At 40.1% G+C, this 19065-nt stretch overlaps 1 protein-coding gene across 4 annotated transcripts in view; it reads right to left on the bottom strand.

The window, feature by feature from the left end:
- LOC138764485 (uncharacterized) overlaps positions 1–19065 on the bottom strand; it is a 153982-nt gene that overhangs the window by 53234 nt on the left and 81683 nt on the right. For all 4 annotated transcript variants that reach the window (XM_069940503.1, XM_069940472.1, XM_069940492.1 and 1 more), the window contains 6 exons: positions 16492–16605; positions 14089–14247; positions 8370–8493; positions 5361–5564; positions 2511–3403; positions 925–1064 (listed from right to left, as the gene is read on the bottom strand). In XM_069940503.1, the coding sequence (XP_069796604.1) occupies positions 925–1064; positions 2511–3403; positions 5361–5564; positions 8370–8493; positions 14089–14247; positions 16492–16605 (1634 nt within the window). The remainder of the gene's footprint in view (positions 1–924; positions 1065–2510; positions 3404–5360; positions 5565–8369; positions 8494–14088; positions 14248–16491; positions 16606–19065) is intronic.

Genomic DNA, 19065 nt, shown 5'->3' with positions numbered 1-19065 from the left:
CATAAGATATAATTTAAGGTGTAATACAGTTTCACACTGCTCATCTTATTGGATTTATTAAGAGAATAGAGCAAAGTCACCATTCTTTTGTGTTAAAACTCCCCACTTGTCCAACATTAGGGTCAAACTAAAAAGCTGGGCTCATAGACCAGTGTCAAACCTCAGTGTCTGGCAAGTGCTGATTGATTGTAACATTTCCTTCCAGGGAAGAAAATTATTCCTGTTTAGAAATTTTTCCTGACATTCCCAATAATCCATTTTTATTTTCAAAATGTTTTACCAAATTATATTTTAGATCTCTTCTTCCTTGTTTAACTCAAAACATACATCATTGGTGTCCGAGGTCAGGAATTTACCACTGATCTGCTGCACACCATTTGGTATGGTGGACTTGGTGAATACACATTCTTGTTGACTGGGTCTTTTTTTTCTCAATGATAAAGCAACTCCCTTCTTCTCACCACTACTCCTTTTGTTTCTTTTTCTCTTGGCACCCTCATCCAAATCTGATTTTGACTTCACCTGACAGGACACACACACTCACCTGGCACTTTCTCATCCCCAGCTGAAGAATCTCTTGACTGGATGTGTAATCATTGCTGTCATTCCAACAAGCAATAATAACAGCCCAGACCAGGGATCTAACCAGGGTTAATGTCACATAATCCAATTCAGTCTCCAGTGGGGTTTTTCCAACTCTCAATAACCTGACCAAAGTTCTCTGCATGGAACAGTGAAATGTTTTCACTGACGATATAGAACTGAGTGATTGTACAGTTCATTATTCTCACCTTTTTCTATTTTGATATGTGTTAGTCTGTTTTTGTGAACTTCGATCCGCACTGCCCATTATCGTTAATTAACTAATAAGAGGATTGCTCTGGATTTGATGTTCTGTCCGTTAGCTCCCCCTAATATCTATACCTGGAGCCACTGGTTTATCCTCTGCAACAATCTGTTGAAGGCGACCAAGGAGCTGTGAAGCCAGCTGACACGGATCCTGAAGCAAGACTCTTTTGGACAACTGGATGGCTTCACTCAGTACATTCAATTCACCAGCATTCCTGTTTAGAAAATATAAAAAGATGTTTAAATGGCACTTAATTCTCTTTCATATATTACCTGGTGCAGGAGTTATTTTCAAAAAACAATCCAGGTATTTCCCTCCCCTACGAGGCTCAATCTGTCCATCGAGCACCAGTGACCTGGGTTCAATTCCATGCTGTGTGCAAGTAGTTTGTACGTTCTCCCCATGTCTGTGTGGGTTTCCTCTGGATCCTCCGGTTTCCTCCTACCCTTTAAAATGTGTGGGGGTTGTAGGTCCATTGGATGTAATTAGACGTCATAGGCTTGTGGGCCAGAAGGGCCTGTTACCGAACTGTAGGTCTACATTTGAAATTAAAAAGTTAAATCGAATTCCTTCTTCCCGGATCTAACAATCGCTTGTCAGCTCCCACCTCAACCCTCTCCCTCACCCCTCTATACTGGCTATCTCCCCTTTATAGTCTCAATCTTGATGAAATGTCATGACCCAAAATGTCAACCATTATTTAGCCTCCACAGTTGCTGCCCTAACCCTTTGAGTTCTTCCTGCAACATAGTTGTTGCTCCAGATTCTAGCATCTGCAGTCTTCAAATATTTAGTTTGTAAAATAATAACAATGAAAATTTTCAGTTGTTTGGCAATAATATTGGAATCATAAATGTATAAAAAAAAATTGAAACGTGACCAATGATGCACAGCAGGTAGGCACTGGATGGACTGCCACTCAGAAGGTCACATCTGGTCCTGGACCGCTAGTGGAACTGCTCTGTTGTGCTTCTCGGCACTTCACTTCCCAGGAGAAAGTAAGCATTTGTATTCAATGTTTCCATTCAGAAATGCACAGTGCTTTGATTTCTTGAGAAGAGTATTTTTATTTAAATTTTTTTTCATAGAAATGAATTTTCTCTATCTGCAAGAACCTGATTTGACATTGATTGTCAAAGAGATTTAGGAGCCAGAACCACCAGGTTGAGGAACAGATTCTTCCTACGGGCAGAGAGTATACTAAATGACCAAAGGAACTGCTCACACTAACCATCTGAGATTCACATATTCATGAAACGATATTTATTTATTCGTTTGTATAAATTAAATATTTGTCCTGATGAGCATTGTTTGTCTGTATGTGAATTATGTCTAGTTGTGTGTCTGCGTGTTTTGCACCGAGGACCGGAGAACACTGTCAGCTGACTATAAACTTGATTTGATTATAACAGAAACATACTATGACTGTTTATTATTGATTTACTTTTTTTCTTCCTTTCATATTTATTAACTTTTTCTCCCTCTTCTTATGTATTAATGATACTTAAAGTATTGTTGGTGTAGCTGGGAATCTGCATCAAATAATCCAGTACTTTTATCACATCTGAATAATGTACTTGTGCCCATTACAATAAACTTCATTCATTAATTCATTGATCTACTCATTCATACTCATCTCACCTGGTACTTGTCATCTCACCTCTCTAGTATCATTGCTGCTTTCAGGTCCTCCTCCACACTGACAACAGACAAACCCCACACCTTGTGTAACAGAAATTCAAAATTAAAAAGACACTCTGTTATCAGGGTTGGCACTTGCCCCGCCTGGAGTAAGTGGTAAGGAATTCCATTCAGTTTGCGTAGATTGCAGATATAGCTCACTTTCGAATCCTCCCTACAAATCCAGGCTAGGGGCTGACCACTGAGGTCCTTGGGCTTACAGATGTTTGACTTTCCGAAGAGAACAGATGGTTTCTCCAGAAAATAGTTTGCTATACTCAAGTGAAGTGAAAACTGATCATCTTTACATGCAAGGTACCTCTTCAGACAGTTAAGTTTCAGCGCTGAATGTGCCCAGTTAATTGTATGAGTATTGTCAGTCCTCCGCTCCACAATGTGGATTTTCAAGTCTCTCTGAAGTTTCATCCAGATTACTACAGGGATCTTGGAAAGAGAAACATTTTGGAACAGTCGGACCTCCTGCATGACCATCCGGTCCAAAGAGAGAAGATCAGTCATTTCTTCAAATGTGATACCATTTCTCGACAATGACAGTAACCCTGAGACGTTCTTCACAAGCTCTTCCCCGTGTTCTTGCTCCAGTCTACTAAGTATTGCTGAATACAACTGCTGTAGACTTTGTGGTAGATAAATGTCTGAGACTGGGGTGGAGGATTGCCAGTTCAGAGACTCCTGGTATGCACACTGGAGATAGAGAGGGGTAGGACAGGCAATACAAGCTTCCAGTAGTAAATTCCATTGGTCAGCTGTTAGTTTTCGATTGTCTTCTTTGAACCAAGAGTTGATAATTTTCTCTATTTCCATTGAGGTGAGCGGTGGGATAAGAAGAATGTTCCCATTGTCCTTTAAAATCTGTTCAAAGAATTCAGACTTATTACAAATTACTTCACTGCCTTCTGAAATCTCAATGCAAGAACATAACACAAGGAAGCATCGTTAGTTTGTGTTATTATTGACACACTCAACTGGAGTGTAAAGACAAATAAGTAGAATATATTATTATTATTATTATACAAATAATAGTCCTAAATCTCAGAAACTGTGTACCTGTATTTAATTGTGTATAACACTGAGGAAGAATTCAGAAATAAAAGTCAGGTCAGGCTGCTTTTGCTCCAACTTCTACCAATTTCAAATAACTGTATCATAAGACAGCGTGCAATATGAAGAGGTAGAAAATAGAATATGAGAGAAATGACTAACTGGGTTAAAATTCACCCCAAAGGGAGGCTGATTTATTTTGTACCTGAATTTATATTATGCTATAAAATTCTGAATAAACCATAATTCTTGCCCTTCAGGGTATCGCAGTTAATAAGAATGAAACAGTAGCATAATCTTAGGTGAAATAGTGTTAGGGTAATATTGCAGTTTTGTCTTTGAAGTGACATTGGACCTGAGTAATCCATTGCAGGGGGCGTTGTCACTGATATCATAGTGGGAATTCATGGAGCAAAATGTCCAGGTCAGGAGACATGTTAAGTTCTATTGGAGTTGAGGTAGTTCAAGGTGACATGACAAATGATGCAAGGTAGGAATTAAATCAATATGTTGTTGACTTAGTTCAATAGACTGAGGATTCAATTGTTGATTGACTGGGTAGAATAGGGTGAGCTGTATATGGTGTGGGTACAACACCATTGTTGCTCATTTGGCTTTGGAAAGCCATGCAAACCAATGGGTTGGGTGACACTAGCTACACAATTTTTCAGGTAAATTCTACAATTTTAGCTGCACATGTTCCAGCACCCCATTACAATGCTGGTCACCCCACCACAGGAAGTTTGTGGAGGCTTTGGAAAGGCTACAGAGAGAGTTCTCAGGATGCTACCTATATTAGAATGGATGAGCTCAAGGAGAATCAGACAAACTTATGTTGTTTTCTCTGGAGTGTCCAATGGTGAGGGGAGACCTGCTAATAATGTATAAAATTTTGAGAACCATAAATAGGGTAGATAGTGAAGAGAAAATATCACATTCTACAGGATATTCATTTGAGGGGAAGGGAAAAAGTTTAAAAGTGTGGTAGAATGACTTGAACTTGAGATGCCTGGATCAGGCTGCCAGGGGTAGTGGTGGAAGCAGACCCCAGAGTAATGTTTGGAGACTTTCAGATTATAGACAAATATGAATGGAGGGGTGTGGATCAAGTGTAAAGATTTGGTTTAATTTTGGCATTGTGTTTAGTGCAGACATTGTGGGTGAGGGTCCTGTTCTTGTGCCACATTGTTCCATGTTCATTGGCTTTGCCAAACTGCGTTTGAATTCTCGGGATATTGGAAGGTGCAGTAGGGTAAGAGGGCTGGCAGGTATACTTGTGAAAAGGGCATTCTCTTCAGATCTGGTAAACAGAAATATTACTTCTATAGACATGATCTTGCCACAGCATGAGTTAGATGTGTGATTCATAAGGAAACGTGAAAGAAGAGCAGCTGTGAGAACTTCTGCAACTCTTACATTCACCATGAATTTGATTGGCCTACAATCAAGTCTTTGACAATGGTTAAGGTGGCTCAAAGTATCAATTGGCCGAACAAATGATGAACACGTCCAATAAGTACTAATTTTGTAAGCAAGCTATTAAAGAAAAGCTCCCTCTGGACTTACCAGTTCAGCTCTGTAGCATTAATTGTACTATAATGCTATTTGGAAAATAAGTGCCAGAATAAAACCCTTCAGATGATTTTATTGAACAGCAACTATCAAATCTTATCAATGATTCAAACAAAGTCACATGTGCATGAACAAGCCCCTGTTAGTTTGTGAAAATTATACAATAAATCATTACCAAATGCAGGTTTTTTTTTACCTTTAATGCTGCCTGATTCTCCACAATTGTCATGGATACAATCATATATACATTCTTTGGCAGTTTTCTCGGAAACCAGGAAAGATTTTGAGCGGTGTAGTCATCGGACAATTCTTCTAAACCATCCAAACTAATCAAAAGAGCCTTGTCTTCAGTAGCAAGCTCCAGCAGGGAAGTAAACTCATTTACCAAGCCTGAGAACTCCTGAATAATAGAACAAGACAAAAGCAGTTTGGATAGAGTTATGAGCAGATTAATCCCATTGTTTGTAGTCTATCCTATGCTCTGAATTTTAAAGCTTGGTAGAAAAGGGAGCAATCTGAAAATGTAGGCTTAAAATTTAACAAATCATTGCTTCCATTTTTTGTGTGACCTTAAAAGGACGAGACAAACAGCTATTTGAAGGAGGCACTCACTCATCAAAACAAGGTCCTATGAATCCATGTGCTATGAGGGTATCTATTAGCTATAGGTGGAAGAAAACCCCAGGAGGTGGGCATCTCCTGACATTTGAGGGCCATTGCTGATGCCTCTATTCTCCCAAATCCAGGCCTGACACAATTTATGACATCTTCCTTCTTCTTGTTGACTTGGGTTTCTGTCGAGCTTCATCTCACCATCTGATGTTACAGCAATCCGAACCAACGGGTTGTATCAGATTGTACCCTATATTGATCAGTCCAATCCTCACATAACTGCTCATCAACCAAACTCTCCTCCCCTTCATCCACTAGTATACAGAAAAGACGCAAAGATACTGTTTCTTTGAACTTTAAATCCAAGTGTGTAGTATGCAATTGGCTTCAATCTCCAGTGAAAGAGCAAGGAGCTCTTATCTGCAGATTAATGTTTCACAGCTTTTCCATGGCTACATTAACTAGTTCAAGGTTCAAAGCTTCATCAGCTCAGCTTGGAACAAATTCCTTGATGTTTTTACTTCGGTTATGAATCAATTAAGATCCAAAATTCAATGAAGAAATTGGAGACAGATTAGCATGACCATTCTGGAATTGGCAGTGAGGACAACAGTCCTACAGAATGAGCTTAATTGAAACCTGTGGGCAATAGATATGATCATGAAGAATGAACCCAATGAGGTTTCTCTTTGAAACGATGAACCTGTCACCATTGAAGCTAATGGACTCAAGGGTGTAATTAAACTGAAAAAATGGGCCATATATTAGCATTTTGGTAAATTAATTCTAAAACATTTGACAACAATATTCTGCAGTCATCCACTTTCGAGGTTCAGGTTCCATTAGCTTCATCTCTGGAAGTTATGTTCCTCAGGGTCACTTTTACTTCCCCTCGGCAGTATAGAAAACAGAGTAAACAAAGGAAGGAAGTAGCCATAGTAGGTCAATGAGCCATTGAGCTTGATCTGCCGTTCAATACAATCATGGCTGATCCTCTAACACCATTTTCTTCCTGGTTCCCCATACCCTGATTTGTTTTTGTGCCAAGGTATCTACCTACCTCCTCCTTAGGCACAGTCTGCAATTTCTCCTCCACCACCTTCTGTGGTAGAGAATTCTTTTCTAAAGATTCACTACCCCAGCCAAAGTTTTTCTCCTCACCTGAGACCTATATGCATCCTAAACTCTTGTTCGGAAGCATCCTCCACTCTACAGCCAGGCAAACATTCTCCCTGTATCCCATCTGGCAGAGTTTTGCCTGCACTGGATACTGTCCAACTGGATGACATTAATATTATCTGCTCCGGCTTCTGCTAGCCCACTCCCCATTCTCCCTCTCTTCCCAGGTTTCTTTCCTCCAGCTCTCCATCTCTTTCCCTCTATATTCACAGAGCCATCGGTTTGCTGCTGTGCCCTCCCTCCCTTATACTCCTGTTACCTCCTGACTGTGTGTCTGTCCTTCTCCCCCTGCCCCTCCCCCCAACATTTTGTTCAGGTGCCTGTCTACATTTTCTTCATACTTTGATTAAGGGCTTCAGCCTGAAATGTTGGTTATGTATCTTTATTTTTGACCTATAAAGAAGTACAACTCCAATGATCCAAAATTGGATTCGTCAAAATCCTCATTTATTTGAAAAAATTTAAAAATTTCAGATAAATGAGGATATCTGAAACAAATCACCCGATATGAAATTAGAACGATTGTCCTTGTTTAAGGTAAGTCCTTCCCCTCTCTCTTTCCATTTTTTATTTACCTTCCCCATTGACTTTTCTCTCCCACTCTCCCTCTCAAACTGTGTGCCACTATCTCCCAGCTGTCAACGCCCAGAAGAATCCCTTGTCCTGGTGCCATCAAGGAGAGTGGCCTCCTGGGCAGGAGTGGGACCTTGGCCTCAGTGGCGTTCCTTCTCCTCCCCTTCCTTCCCTCTCTCTTCCGCACACTGGAACACCGGACACTGAACCCTCCCCTTGGCATACTACCACACACCGGACCCCTCCTAAGGGAGGATTTGAAGTCGGGACTCGGGAGATCCGGTGACCTGGGAGACAGGAGCCCGCCGACTCGCCAGTGAGTGTTCCACCGGCCTGGAAAGCCTCCACAGGGATCAGCTGCAGTGGTGACAGCGTGTTGGAGATCAGCTGCGGCAGTTGGGAGGTCTCAGTGATCGGCGGTGGCGTTGAGGCCAGCATTTTCTTGGTGAGAATTAAGCATTATTTTCATGCTTAAAAAGCCTTCTCCTGTTGTTTGTTGTTGTTTATACATTGATACAAATGATTTGCTGGGCTGTATTTTTTTTAAAAAATGACCAGTTCCCCAAATAAACCATTTATCTGACATAAGCCTGGTCACATCTATTTGAGATAATTGGACTTGTACTGGATACTGTTTGACCTGCTGACATTTTCCAACATTGTGTTTTTACTTCAATACAATCCCCTCTTATTAATTACGATGAGAGCTGATGGCCCACCTTTTGAAAACAAGGGGATGAAAACTGAACTGGTTCAACAATAGTTGGCAAACCCCATCCAAATAGATCACTGCCCAGGCTTTGAAGTTGAGAACTCATTGTTTTCTACTTAATCAAAATACCTCTGAGCAATGTATTGTTTTATTATATATTTCAGCAAGTTGGATGCATAAGCTCTGAAGAAGCAAGCGAATATTTCTACTTTCTCCAGTGACACCAACAAAGCGAACACTTCTACGCAATTCTCTGAAATGGAAAAGAATTGTCAGTTTTTAATTGCTACGGTACGATAGGAAAAAAAAAGAAAGAATTGCCTTAATGCACAATCAAAAATGTTCTCATTCAATTTTTGAACCCAGATGATCTGAAAATGACATATGAACCAAGTTATAAGCAGGACATTCATTGTGAAATGAATGAAATTCTATTTTGAGGTGACAATCTGTTTGTGCTTCTCCAAATCCAACTGGAACATTTAGGGGAAGCACGGTTGGCATAGCGGTAGTGCAACGCCTTTATGTCGCCAGCAATCCGGACCAGACTGGGGTTCGAATCCAGCGCTGTCTGTAAGGAGATTGCACGTTCTCCCCGTGTCTGCACGGGTTTTTCTGGGGGTTCCGGTTTCCTCCCACTGTTCAAACATACCAAACATCTAGGTTAATGGGATGTAAATTGAGCAGCATGGCCTGTTACCATGCTGCATGTCGAGATTTAAAATTGCATTGTCCTTCACCACTTTCACTGTATCAGGTGAATCTTCCTGGGGATCTAAATTCATATTTCCAACATTACAGTGAAAATTGCAATTGGCAAATAATTATAATTCTAACTTTAATTCACGTGAAATGAAGATAGGATCCTCAAAAATAATTGAGAACCATTTTCTATATGCTTTAAAATCAGCCTGTTAATATCTGTGATAGAAATAATACAGCCTGCACCACATCTGCCAATTTTAGATCCTTCTTCACTAAAAACTACGTGGTGATGATTGAAGTGGCAAGGGTACTGCTTCTTTGTGAATATCAGCACGTGAATCCTGTGGGGAATAGTCGGAGTTGAAGGCAGGAAGGGCCACACTATTGAGGAACAAAATGGATTCAGCAGGTAGGCAGGTTTTTGAGATATCATACATTTTGTTATATCTTCATATTGTCATATAAAATGGGAATGGCAGGCAAGGCAGGGAAATGCTCCTCTTGCAAAATGAGGGTTGTCAGGAAAGCCAGCAGTATCCCTGAAGACTTCAGCAGTGAGAAGTGCATCCGGCTGCAGCTCACGACAAGCCGAGTTGGGAATTGGAGCTGGAGTTGGATGAACTCTGGATCATTTGGGAAGCAGAGGGTGCTAGGTTGAAGGACAGGGCCACCAGGGTTGTGATCTCAGGATTCCCAGGTTAGAAAAAGGAGGATAATGCAGCTTAACACATGAGTAGAGACATGGTGTAGGAGGGAGGGCTTCCAGTTTCTGGATCATTGGACCTTCTTCCAGGGAAGGTAGGACCTGTTCCAATGGGACAGTTTGCATTTGAAATGATAAAGGACTACTATCCTTGCAGGAAGGTTTGCCAGTGATACTCCAGAAAATTTAAACTAGATTTGCGGGGGAAGGGAACCAGAGTGCCAGAGAGGATAAACGAGTGGCGGAGGAAAAAAATTATGTTAAAATTATGTGCACCATTAGAAATCAACAGGTTGAATGTGGTGGAAATGTTCTCAGGTGTATTTTAATGCAAGGAATATTGTAGGGAAGTCAGTTGAGGTTAGAGTGTGGATTGGCATGTGGAATTATGACATTTGGGCTGGCCATTAGTGAAACTTGGTTGCGGGGGTGGGGGGGGGCAGAACAGGCAGCTCAATATTCTTGGCTTCCATTTCTTTAGATGCGATAGAACGGGGGGGGGAGGGTGGAAGGTGGATGAAAGGGGGAGGGGTGGCATTGCTTGTCAGGGAAAATATCACAGCTGTGCTCAGGCAGGACAGACCAGAGGGCTCATCTACTGAGGCTATATGGGTGGAGCTGAGGAATGGGAAAGGTATGTCCACACTCATGGGGTTGTTATTATAGGATGGCCAATAGTCAGCGAGAATCCAAGGAGCAAATCTGTAAAGTGATAGCAGATAGCTGCAGGAAACATAAGGTTGTGATAGTGGATTTTAACTTTCCACATATTGACTAGGACTCCCATACTGTAAAAAGTTTGGTTGGCTTGGAGTACGTCGAATGTGTTCAGGTAAGTTTTGGCAGTACCAACTAGAGGAAGTGCAATACTGGATCTCCTATTAGGGAACAAAACAGGGCAGGCGATAGAAGTATGTGTAGGGGAACATTTTGGGTCCAGTGATCATAATACCATTAGTTTCAAGTTAATTATAAAGAAGGATAGGTTTGGTCCTCAGGTTGAGATTCTGAATTGGAGTAAGGCTAATTTTGAGGAAATGAGAAAGGATCTAGAATGTGAGGTTTGGAATAAGTTGTTTTTGGGCAAGGATGTTCAAGGTAACTGGAGGACCTTCAAAAGTGACATTTTGAGAGTACAGAGTTTGTATGTTCCTGTCAGGATCAAAGGCAAGGTTAGCAGGCATAGGGACTTTGGTTTTCAAGGGATATTGGAGATATGGTTTGGAAGAAGGGAGAGGAGTATAACAAGTATAGGCAGCATGGTGCAAATGAGGTACTCGAGGAGTTTAAAATTGCAAGAAAAACCTCAAGAAAGAAGGCTAAAATGAGACGTGAGGTTGCTTTGGGAGATAATGTGAAGGAAAATCCTGAGGGACAAATTTGGTCTCCTTAAAGATCAGAGTAGTTGGATTTGTAAGGAATCAAAAGAGATGGGAGAGGTTTGAAATGATTTCTTTCATCAGTATTCACTCAGGAAAAGGGCACAGAATCATGGGAAGTAAGGAAAACAAGCAGTGAGGTCATGGAACCTATACAGATTAAAGCAGAGGAAGTGACAAGATACTCCCTTGGTTCTTGAGGGAGACTAGTGTAGAAATTGAAGGGGCTCTGGCAGAAATATTTAAAATGTCCTTAGCCATGGGTGTAGTGCCAGAGGATTAGAGGATAGCTCAAATTGTTCCATTGTTTATAAAAGCCTCGAAAAGTAACCCTTGAAATTACAAGACATTTAGCCGGATGTTAGTAGTAGGTAAATTATTGGAAGGTGTTCTAAGAGATTGGATATACAATTATTTGGATAGTCCTGGACTGATTAGGTGTAGTCAACATGGCTTTTTGCATGGTAGGTCATGTAGAGTTTTTTCGAGGAGGTTACCAGGAAAGTTGATGAAGAAAGGGCTGTGGTTGTTGTCTGCATGGCCTTTGACAAGGTTCCACATTGGAGGTTAGTCAGGAAGGTTCAGAAGCTAAGTATTCATGATGAAGTAGTGAATTGGATTTGACAACAGTTGGACAAGAGAAGCCAGAGAGTAGTGGTGGATGACTGCTTCTCAGATTGGAGGCCTGTGACCATGGGTGTGCCTCAGGGATCTGTGTGGGGCCATTGTTGTTTGTCGTCTCTATCAATGATCTGGATGATAATGTGGTAAATTGGATCAGCAAGTTTGTAGATGACACTAAGATTGGAGGGAGAAGAAAGATTCCAAAGCTTGCAGAGGGATCTGGACGAGCTGGAAAAATGGACTAAAAAATGGCAGATGGAATTTAATGAGGTGTTGCATTTTGGAAAGACAAACCAAGAACGGTCGTACACGGTAAATGGTAGGGCAATGAGGAATGTGGTAGAACAGAGGAATCTGGGAATTCAAATATGTAATTCCCTGAAAATGGTGTCACAGGTGGATAGGGGTGTAAAGAGAGGTTTTGGTATATTGGCCTTCATAACATCCCACAGGAATTGGGATGTTATGTTAAAGTTGTATAAGACACTGGTAAGGCCAAATTTGGAATATTGTGTGCAGCTTTGGTCACCTAACTACAGAAAAGATATCAATAAGGTAGAAAGAGTGCAGAGAAGATTTATTAGGATGTTGCCTGGACTTCAGGAACTGAGTTACAGGAAAAGTTAAACAGGTTAGAACTTTGTTTCCTGGAGTGTAGAAGAATGAGCGGAGATTTAGTAGAAATATTCAAAATTATGAGGGAAATAGACAGAGTAAATGTAAATAGGCTTTTTCCACTGAGGCAAGGTGAGATACAAACCAGAGGACATGGGTTAAGAGTGAAAGATGAAAAGTTTAAGGGGAACATGGTGGGGACGTGGAACAAGCTTCCAGTCAAAGTGTTGAATGTAGGCTCAGTTTTAACATTTAAGAGGAATTTGGACAAGTGTATGAATGGAAGAGTTATGGAGGGCTATGGACTGGGTGCAGGTCAGTGGGACTAAACAAAAAAAAATAATGGTTTGGCACAGAGTAGTCGGGCCAAATAGATCTGTTTCTGTTTTGTAATGTTCTATGATTCTATGGTTTAAATAAATGAATGTGGCCATTGAAATGATGGTTAACAAAATTTAAAACAAACACTAATATTGACAAAGCATAACTTATAGACCTTCTCAGCAAATGATCAGGATACGTTCATGAACAACTCTATCATTGCGTTTTGGTACAACTTGAACAGAGATGTGATAGCAGAGTGAATGAGATTGGAGAACACAGTCAATATCCAATATAATAGAAAATCAAGGTGTCTCGAGCCCACCATCACAAGCAATACGCAAGTGAAAAAATGTGCTACCACAGAACTAAATGGCCAAAATGTCTTTAATTAATTGGTATCTAATTTGATTACAAATTATGTTAAAATTATACTTAAAGTATGCCCCACTTTCAGAATGAAATGTTTAAATAAACATTGAATTATTATGGCAACTTTCAATTAAGTTTTAGTGATTAGAAATAAGTAGGTTAGAAACTGAAAATATGCTACATCGTGCTCCAACTAACTTAAGCACATCTTTATCTTTTGTTTGTAAAGTGTTTGTGAAGGTCAATTTTAATTACATTTTATCAAGCTATGTCAATATTGATGTGTGAATACACATTCATTAGATCAATGCTGTCTTGTGCATTTCACACCACAGAGTGTAGCTCATGTTTTCACTTAAACATAATTTGTAACCATAGACACAAAAATCCTTGAAGTTAATTACGTCCAAGGGATAACATTCAATGAATAATTTACAATGTATTGTCTCATATTCATTATTTGAGATGAGGTTTTAGTTACATAGAGTCCATAATGGCAACAGAATTAATTGAGCAATTGTTTTGATAGTTGATAATGTCAACTATAGTTAAACCCCTGGTATCTGGCATTTAACCAGATTTGTATTTCCCAGATAAGTGACAATTCCAGTTGCTTGAGATTGTATGTTGCTTGGATTGACGAACTAACGGGAAGGCGTATTAATCTTAAACTTGTATTTTTTACCTATTTATTTTCCGCTATATTTTTGTCAGTTGCTTGAGGCTGCTGGTTGCTTGAATTCCAAATAACAGGGGCTTTACTGCACCACGCTATTACAGCATCAGTGGCCCGGGTTCGAATCCGCTGCTGTCTGAAAGGAGTTTGTACTTGACCTGTATGGGGTTTCTCTGGGTGCTCTGGTTTCCTCCAACCCTGCAAATGGTACAGGGTTGGCTGGTTATATGGGTGTAATTGGCAGCTCACGCTTCAGGGGTCAGTAGGTCCTTGCTGCATTATTAAACTTAAAATATAAGAAAATGTAACAAATATGTACCGTGAGGAAGTTCCAATCTTTTGGTTGGCAAGGCAATGGAAGACCAATCGTTCTAATGAGCTGAAATTGAATGTCAAGTTTCTTGTCTGCATTGCAGGCGAAACAATGTTAGAAATTGAAGATTAAGCACTTACCCTGAGATCCAGTCAGAGGACAGGATGGATGCCTTCGCCACAAGAGCACTCTTGCCACATCCCGTCTCTCCAAGAAGTACAATCGGTTTTTGCTTCGCCTGCTGCAAACATTCCTTCAGGGTGAGCAAAAACGTTTCTCTTCCAATGAACAATGAAGCTCTTTGAAAAGATTAACGATAATAATCCTTTCAGTCACGACAATATGGAACCAAAACTTCTGAGAGAAAGCACAATAATCTCCTATATGACTCTTTGATTTTTGGACATTCCTTTTTCAAATAATAAATTTGCACTGAGCTTTGTAATGTTCTTCAGCTAAACAGTAATGCAAAATATACAGCTTTGGTATAATTAATATGTTAAGCCAAACTAGGTTTGAAATTAAACTGTCCTCTATTGATCCTGGGCTACCATTCCCCTTAAATTATGCTTTAGAAACAGAAGCTTATTCCTGACAATGAATGATATCTGAATTCCACCAGGAGATATTTAAAAATAATAACTCATGGTATTCAATAATGCTGATAATTATCCTCCAAAGTAAAATGCTTGAAGGATATTTCCATGGCTTTGGTGGATGGAATCCATACTGAGGTTGCAAGAAGTTCCTTGGCCACACAAAGGATGCAGTTGAGGAGGACTCATTTCAATTAGTAATACAAACGAAATGTTTCAAATGGTGTGGGGACCTTTCCTGAATTATTTTCAGAACATTAGATAAACTAAGGCCTATGTTTTTCATTCATTTTTCCTCTTTTCCTTTTTCTTTTCTCTTTCCTAAATATAAAACCTGACTTCTAGCAACTTAGTGTGTTACTCCGGGAACAAAACATGCCTTTAAATATAAAATTCCGGTTTATAGATGGGGCTGGAGAGAGTTGAAAGCTTTTTGAGATAAATTTATATGTTGTGCTTGAATAACATGGGTGTGTGTTATAAGTTTGACAATTTTGTTGTGTTTAATTTTTGGCATCTATATTAAGAACTTTACAAATTTTCTCTATCTGCTTTGATTACCCTTGTAAAATTCAATAAAAATATTATTAAAATAGGACTCTTGTAATCATTTTCCCTGAGGCAGAAGGTAAGGAGATCTGCCAGTAATTATCTACATCAGATTTGACTCCTTTCTTGACTGCAACATTTCCATGGTCCTATGTCATGTCAGCCTCTTTCCACAGGTGGAAATTACGGCTGTGAATTCATTCTGCTTCAAGCGTTAAAATCTCTCCAGTTTACACCATCTGTGCTGGAGCTTTCACGTGGAAAAAGTTCAAGGAAATTTGCAATGAAAACAGAGAGAGTCACAGTTGAGTTTTTTGATATGCTCGTTTAGGCTGGTACTTGGCAAGTTACAGCATGAAGTAAACAAAAGTTTATGATGGCATCTGAATAAGATGCTTTAATGAAATTAAACCATCTTGTATGGAATTACATTAAATAAATCAAATATAATTATTTAGCTTTCATAAACATACAATCTGAATTAGCTGCTACAAATAATATTGAAAATTATCCTTTTCCACAGTACCAAATACATTTGATGTGCCAGTTATAACTGTATTTATATTTGGATAGATTCCAAGCTTAGACTATACCTCAACTCTACTTTCTATCATGTTCAATTAGGGGCAAAGGCTAATTTGTTATCAAATACGAGAGAACAGAACATGTTTCTTTCAAACATATCTCTGGATTCCCAGATGTAAAATGGCACCATTAGCAATTAGTACAACATTCTTTTTTTCTTCTTTGGCTTGGCTTCGCGGACGAAGATTTATGGAGGGGGTAAATGTCCACGTCAGCTGCAGGATCGTTTGTGGCTGACAAGTCCGATGCGGGACAGGCAGACACGGTTGCAGCGGTTGCAGGGGAAAATTGGTGGGTTGGGGTTGGGTGTTGGGTTTTTCCTCCTTTGCCTTTTGTCAGTGAGGTGGGCTCTGCGGTCTTCTTCAAAGGAGGTTGCTGCTCGCCGAACTGTGAGGCGCCAAGATGCACGGTTTGAGGCGATATCAGCCCACTAGCGGTGGTCAATGTGGCAGGCACCAAGAGATTAGCAATTAGTACAACATTATTGCAGCACTAACAACCCGAGTTTGACTCTGGCACTGTAAGAAGTTTGTATGTTTCTTCCTTGTGCTTTGGTTTTCTCACAAGTTCCAAAGACCCATGAGGTTTAGTACATTAATTGGTCATGTGGGTGTATTTGGGTGGTATTGGCTGTAAGGGCCTGTCACCATGCTGCATCTCAAAATCAAATAAAGATCTAACTGCCATTGTGTGCTGCATGTTTCTATGAAGTTCTTTCAGTACCTGAGCTGTGAACCTGCCCTGTTTTGGAGACAAAGCATTAAGGAGTTATTTGTCACCGATATAAATCGGTAAAACTTTGGTGAGACTCACAGTGTGTGGCAATGCTGCACATGCTCCAGTATCTCTTCCTGGACCCAACTCTTAGTTGTGTTCCACCTACTTTCTTTCTCTGGCATTCCCTTAGCATCCTGAGAACCAGCAATCCTTTGGAGAGAATATACCAAGGTTGAATACTTGGCACATTTGATTAATCAAAATAAAATATTGAGCCAACCTATTGTGCCATACCAAGTATTCTTCCTAAAGACAAAATAAAATATTTTTATTTAATGATAAATATCACCTGTAAAGCACACTTAGATTTATATCCAGAAAAATAACTATCTGAACTACCATAATATATTATTTTTAAAGGCTGATTTAAATGGAGACCAGAATTGGTTATGTGGAGTAGAGTGATATAACCATATAACAATTACAGTACGGAAAACAGGCCATATCGGCCCTTCTATTATGCACCGATTTAAGTGAAACTCCACTAGTTCCACCTACCTGCTCCTTGCACATAACCCTCCAACCCCCTCACATTCATGTACTCATCCAACCTCCTCTTAAGTGACAAAACTGACCCTGCCGCAACTATCTCTTCTGGAAGGTCATTCCACTCAGCCACTACTCTCTGAGTGAAGAAGCTTCCTCTTATATTACTTCTAAAGTTTTGCCCCCTTACCCTTAACTTATGACCCCTCGTTCCAAGCTCTCCTACCTTCAAGGTGAAGAGACTATTCACATCTACTCTATCTATTCCCCTCATAATTTTATATACCTCTATCAAAACCCCTCTCAACCTTCTACGCTCCAATGAATAAAGACCCAGTCTACTCAATCTTTCTCCCTATTCTCCATCATGCTGCCATCCAAAATGTGAGGCTCTTGAGACCAAGAATCCTACTATGCTAAGAACTTCATGTAGGCCAGAGAACACTGAGGTTAGAGCATGGAAACTCAGAACTGCCATTTCAATGAGAACTCCTGTCTCTGCAATGGGCAGCCTTCCTTGCCTCGAGAGAAGAAAAAGATGGTGTGGATCAAATTACACACCCAGTCACACATTATCCACTGGAATGAGTAAAAATTGACCAATCACATTTTCAAAATATTTTTTTAAAAAATGTTTTATTTGTATAATATACTAAACTTATGCTTTGCAACCTTGGCGCTTTCTCTTACATTTTACCTCCCAAGTGCAACACCTTACACGTGCCCGGATTAAACCCCATAGGCAGTTTGCATAGATGGGTTTAGACAGCCAGCGCCTTTTTCTCAGGGCAGGAATAGCAAACACCAGAAGACATCTGCACATCGTGTAGGGAAAAAAATTTAGGGGAGACATCAGGGTTAAGTTTTTCACAGAGAGTTGTGGGTGCCTGGAATGGAATGGTAGCGGAAGCTGAAACATTGGGGGCATTTAAGACGCACATTGGATGAAAGAAAAATGAGGGTTATAAAGTAGGAAGGGTTTAGTATTTTTTGGTAGGAATATAGAGTGTGATGGAATATTTGGGAATGTTTTTGGGAGATAAATTGGTAAAATTAGAGAAGGTTACACAAATGGACACACTTTAAAACAGATCTTATTTGAAATATTGGAGAACTCATATCCACGGTACTTTGAAGAGGAACTGTGAGGAATGGTATCATTTCACAAGTATGTGCTAATTGAAATTATGTCATGAAATGAATGGACTATTGTCTTGGAAGAACAGGCAGAGCTTGGTTGTCTGTTTTGAACCTTTTTGCAAGGCTTTTGACCTCTCTGCAACGTGCTCACTCAGAGGTCATTGAGAGGTTATTGTTTACCTAAAACAACAGATGGACCAGAGGACTAACTCGTATTGTTTGCTGGAGAAGGTCAGGGTTTTTTCAAGTGAGAGTGAGAAGAACATGCTGCTGGCAGTTTGAACCTCAAATAGAGAGAGAGAGAGAGAGAGAGAGAGAGAGACAGACAGACAGACAGACAGACAGACAGACAGACAGACAGAAGGGAGTCTTGGACTGTGTGTGTGACACAGAAAGTTGTAACAAGCCAGGAGAGGCTTGTTGGAACTGAAACAGAAGCTCCACAGTGGCGGATGGGATGTTTCTCTTGGAATAACAGAAAGGAACTCTGTGAAAGCCTGAAAGAAAGAGGTTATCATCTGGAGAACCCTGATGGGGCAAGTTTCATCAGTGAGACATTGAGATGACTAATGGTGGTACCTCAGTTGTGGAAATCCTGGAACAACACATCTCTCTCTGCAAACCCTACAAGAACCTTCCTGAGCGGTAACCATTTACCTTTCGAGCACCAAAGCCTGCTGAACTTTATGTTGAATTCTGTGCACGATATAAGAATTGCCTGCAACCAGTGAACTTGGAAGAATGAGAAGTGAGATTGAAAGTGAACCAAAGAACTTTTCTTAAATTTACACACACGTTACATACACATGCGCTTAAAATTAGAAGGGAGCCAAGTTGTGTGAGTTAAGTTCATAGAGATAAGTTAAAGTTTTATTCTGTTTTCACGTTTAAAGATAATTAAAAACAACTTTTGTTTAAGTAACTACTTGTCGTGGTGAATATCTATTGCTGCTGGGTTTTGGGGTCCTTTGGGCTCGTAACAAT

This window comes from Narcine bancroftii, chromosome 1, assembly GCF_036971445.1.
Source record: "Narcine bancroftii isolate sNarBan1 chromosome 1, sNarBan1.hap1, whole genome shotgun sequence".
Lineage (NCBI taxonomy): Eukaryota > Metazoa > Chordata > Chondrichthyes > Torpediniformes > Narcinidae > Narcine > Narcine bancroftii.
Note: the sequence above shows the minus strand (reverse complement) of the source record. Positions and strands in the feature narration are given on the sequence as shown.